Source organism: Nannospalax galili, unplaced genomic scaffold (assembly GCF_000622305.1).
Source record: "Nannospalax galili isolate Female #2095 unplaced genomic scaffold, S.galili_v1.0 scaffold227, whole genome shotgun sequence".
Lineage (NCBI taxonomy): Eukaryota > Metazoa > Chordata > Mammalia > Rodentia > Spalacidae > Nannospalax > Nannospalax galili.
In genome coordinates this window covers 11,397,299-11,402,169 of record NW_008360303.1, presented here as the reverse complement: position 1 = coordinate 11,402,169, position 4,871 = coordinate 11,397,299, and the positions used below count along the sequence as shown (strand labels likewise).

Sequence of the window (4,871 nt, the reverse complement as noted above, 5' to 3'; positions counted from 1 at the left end):
GGGTACTTAGTAGTGAGCTGCAGAGATGGCTCAGAAGCTAAGAGCACTTGTTGCTCTTCCAGAGGACCTGAGTTCAATTCCCAGCAACCACGTTGAGCAGCTCACGACCACCTGTAACTCTAGCTCCTGGGGCATCCAACACCTCCAGCCCATTCAGACACCTGCCCGCTCACCCAAACAGACACATGATTAAAAATTTAAAAGAGATCGTACTTAATCCTTTATACCAAATTCGACAGCATATAAAAAGGCCATACTTCACAATGAAGATAGGTTCAACCAGTCAGGCAAGGATTCCAACATAAACCACCTGATAAATAAGACAGCATGGGAACAGAATCAAAGGAAAGAATCACATAATCATAAAAAGAAAGAAATGCTGTCATATTCAGAAAAAATGCATTGCATTGAGTGTAATGAGCCAGTCCCACAAAGACAAATATTGCCAACCTGTTTTAAATGCAGAATCCCGGGTGTGGGGGCTCTTGAAAGTAAAAGGGGAAATATTCGGGATGTGGAAGGGGAAGGGGAGGGAGTTTAAGTGTAATAGAGCTCGTGAATATTAGCAAGTACGTTCTCTGCATGTATGGAAATGTCATCATGAAGTCCTTACTCTACCCTTAATGTTTACTTATAAAAACTTTCAAAAAGTACAAAAGGACTAGAATGAGTAGTTTGAAAAAGAAAAGTGGAGGATAATTAATGAAGAATAGTTAAAAACATCCAAAAGGAAGATGTAAAACCAAAAACATAAACATAAAATGAAAATACCAAAACTATTACCTGTAAACCGCAGCCAGTAAGGTGAGGCTCAAGCTGACTATGTCCAAGTTAGATAAGTCACCAAAATCCAAGTCCGGAATTTCACCAATGTCCAAGTCTACTAATTCACCAAAATCCAAGTCCAGAATTTCACCAATGTCTAAGTCTACGCATTCACCTTTTTCCAAGTCCAAAAAATCACCAACGTCAAAGTCCAAAAATTCACCAACGTCCGAGTGCCGCAGATCACCACCAGTCAGCTCTCTGCACTAGACGGACACAGCTCAGCCCAACCAGCTTATCATATAGGCAGGTATCAGCCATTCCTCACAATGACTGTTCGTGCGGTCAGAGCAAGAAATGAAGCAGCGAATGACAGGCATACTCCTCACTGAGTTTTCTTGATTTTCGTTCAAGAGAAGTGTATTAGTTACTCTAGTCACTACAACCAAATGCCAAACAAATAGGAATTTAGGAATGAAGACTTCATGTGGATAATATTTTGAGTGACAGGCATGGTGGCAAGATATGGCTACTTACAATGTATTGGTAATCACCCAATCCCACCCACACCCAGTGAACTGCTTTCTGGAGCTAGGCCCCACTTCCCAAAGGTTCTCCATTTCCTCCAAACACCATCACTTGCTGGGGATCAGTAATTCAAACACAAGAGTCTATGGGAGATATTTGAGAAGCCCAGAGCCCAGTTCACAGGCTTCTTTTAAAGACAAAGACCACAAACTACAAGCGGTAGAAGTGGGAGAGAGAAAGCTGCAGTAACATCACAAGCGGCGGCTATGTGCCAAGCAGAAAAGCGGTGGCTATGTGCCAAGCAGAGGTAGGGGGGTATTTCTGGGATGATTTCCAGCTTGGGCAAGGAGCATGAAAAAGGTCAGCTCAGCTTGTTCTTAGCATTTAGAAATATTTTTCATTTTTACTTCCTTGTACAGTTTTTCTCAGGCCTGGGGGATTTTAGTTTAAATCTATCATTTTGGAGGGACTTGGGTCCATCATTTGGGGGGACTTGGGTCCATCATGCTAACACTGAACTGGACATATGGGAGAAATAAGGTATAATCACTAAGTCATGCAAGGACTCTCTCTTCAGGGAGCTTCTTTCATGATTACATATATCTAAAACTCAAGTAACAATAAGAAGTGTTGCTTACCATTTCAGTAGTCATCACTTTGGCTACAATATGTGTTACAGTCTTTCCAAAGCCTCTTTTTCCTTTTCTACATCTCAGAATCCTTGGGAAGAAAGGTCCATGAACTCTACAGCTGAAAATATTTGTGATTAAATTAACATGAAAAAAACCTACCTCAATATACCTTTACTTAGTACTGAGCACAATGTAACAAGATCTTTTAGACAACTGTGTAATTAAACCCTTACATTCTACTTTTTTTTTTTTTTTTTTTTTTTTTTTTTTTGTCTTTTTGAGACAGGGTCTCCCTGTAGCCCCAGCAGGCCTGGAATTCACTATGTAGACCAGGACGGCCTTGAACTCAGAGATCCACCTGCCTCTATCTCCCAAGTACTGGGATTAAAGGCATGCACCACCAGGACCAGCACATTCTTCAGCACCTGTAAATTTGCATAGAATCCACTAAAACCATGGCCTCAGCCACTTAGACTTTCCATTACAGTAGAAAGAATTCTTGTTTGTATTTTCACAATCCATTGAGTTGTATAGACTCATACAGAGCAGAGATAGGTTATCTCTTGTTGATACAGAGGCAAAAGAATGTATATAATTTATTTTTGAAAAAATTTGAACATTTTTATTTATGTGTAGCATCTATATCTGTGTATAGGGTATGTGTATGTGTGTGCACATGTCTGTGGAGGTCAGAATTGAGCATCTGATCTCAATGAGCTGGAGTTACAGAATGTTGTAAGCCACCCAACTCAGGTGCTGGGAACTGAACCTGGGTCCTCTGCAAAAACAGCAAGCGATCCTAACCACTGAGCTGTCTCTCCAGCTCCCTTATTTTTTTTTTGATATTTTATTTATTATTTTTATTTTACATGTACACATGTATTGCCTGTATGTAGGTAAGTGCACCCGTGTCATGCAATGCCCGTGGAGGACAGAAGAGGCTGTCGGATCCCTGGAACTGGAGTTATGGACAGTTGTTAGCTGCCATGTGGGTGCTGGGATTCGAACCCAGGTCTTCTGAAAGAACTACCAGTGTACCAGCGTTCTTAACTGCTGAGCCATCTCTCCAGCCCCAAGCCCCCTTAATTTTAAGAAGCACAAACAGTTAACAGGTTGTTTTGTTTCAATGGTCTCTTCTTGTCCTCCTGGCTGAAGAATTACTACTTTACAGTATTGGCCACTGGGCACTTTACTATCTTCCTCTTTCTTTTTCTTTTTTCTTTTTTTTTTTTTTTTTGGTGTCTTTTTGAGGTTTCCCTGTAGCCCCAACTGGCTTGGAACTCACTATGCAGACCAGGCTGGCCTTGAACTCACAGATATCTGTCTGCCTCTGCCTCCCAACTGCTGGGATTAAAGGTCTGTGCCAACATACGCAGCTCCTCTTTTTCTACCTTTTTTGCATGTCCTAGTTCCCAGCACTTAGTCATATAAGTGCCTACAAAAGAAAGTCAGGGCAAAAAATTCAGTGTAACCTTTGGCTTTCATCATTACTGTCCCCTGGAAGGGACACTTCTTTTCTAGTAGGTACAGATTTGTCAGTAACCTCCTTAGGTATGTTTTTTCAGGTTCTCTGAAGCATTTTACGCTTGATGATAAGCAAATTCAGCTAACATAAAATAATTTTCCAATCCAGGCATGGTGATGCACACCTTTAATTCCAGAATTTGGGAGGCAAAGGTAGGCAGATCTCTGTGAGACTGAGGCCAGCCTGGTCTACATAGCAAGTTTCAGGCTAGCCGGGCAACATGGGGGTACAGCGAACAAACAAAAAATTTCAATATACATGTTGTACCTTGTCCTTAACTCATAAATGAAGTATCTATTATTATTATTATTATTATTACCATTATTAGGGTTTTTTTGAGACAGGGTCTCATGTAGCTCAGGCTGGCCTTGAGCTCTAATCTCCTGATTCCACCTCTGGAAGGATGGGATTACAGATGTGCACTACCACATCCAGCTTTATAATCTTGTGGGACAAATGCTATCATGAAAGAATACCCATGTAATCTTCTGTGTCTACTTAAAATAGAACAAATCATTACCGCAGGCGTAAGTCTTCCCACATCTTCAACAATCCGCAGAGCATTACTATTTCATAGTATTTTTTCCAGCACTCCACAGTCTCGGCTGCAGATGGATCTTCTTTAATGTTGCTCTGGTACTCGATGAGCTCAACGCACTTGTTTTTATATTTCTCCAGAGTTTTTTTAAAGCGCTGTGTGATGGGACCAGGTATTGTTCCATCCTGAATGTCACACCACCTGGAAAGCATCAATGCAGTTATACACTTCTGCCTAAAAAGGTGAGAATCGGTTTCAAAACTGTACTTACAAATTAATTCTTTCTTCGATAAGGGCAGTATAATTCTCACAACTTTCTTCATCATCCCAGTCTCTCCAAAGAAAATCATAAAAAACCCTACAATAAACCAAATTAGGGTGACAGCAATCAAAAACATGAAAACCATGCTCAGAATTTTTTAAAAATGATGACAAAATTCTGCGTATCATTTTCATTTTATTCCTTACACTTATTTAGTGTGCGCACCTAGGTGCACATGCATGTGCAACAACACACAGGTGGAGGTCATAAGACAACTTGCAGGAGTCAGTTCTCTACTTCTGCCATATGGGTTCTAGAGATTGAACTCAGGTTCGATCAGACTTGGTGTCAGGCTGGCAGCAAGTATCTTTACCCCCTGAGCCATTTCATTGGCCCTTTTTTTGAGGAGCAGGCAGTGCTGGGAATTAAACTTATGGCCTCACGCATGGGGTGCACTGACCTGCGTGCAAGTAATACACTCATACCCAGAAAATTAAGAGAGTCAGTACAGTTTTAGAGAGAGGACATTTTACACAGATATTTGTTCCTTTATATAAGCATTCACGCTCTCTCTCTCTCTCTCTCTCTCTCTCTCTCTTTCTCTCTCTCTCTCTCTACATA

At 41.0% G+C, this 4,871-nt stretch overlaps 1 protein-coding gene across 1 annotated transcript in view; it reads right to left on the bottom strand.

Moving 5' to 3' along the window:
* Window positions 1-783: 783 nt before the first annotated feature.
* Shcbp1l (SHC binding and spindle associated 1 like) overlaps window positions 784-4,871 on the bottom strand; it is a gene marked incomplete at its 3' end in the record, with an annotated part of 28,976 nt that continues 24,888 nt past the window's right edge. Inside the window, exons 4-7 of the mRNA XM_008824313.1 lie at window positions 4,260-4,349; window positions 3,971-4,189; window positions 1,891-2,037; window positions 784-1,026 (exon numbers count right to left, since the gene is read on the bottom strand). Of these exons, the coding sequence (XP_008822535.1) occupies window positions 784-1,026; window positions 1,891-2,037; window positions 3,971-4,189; window positions 4,260-4,349 (699 nt within the window). The remainder of the gene's footprint in view (window positions 1,027-1,890; window positions 2,038-3,970; window positions 4,190-4,259; window positions 4,350-4,871) is intronic.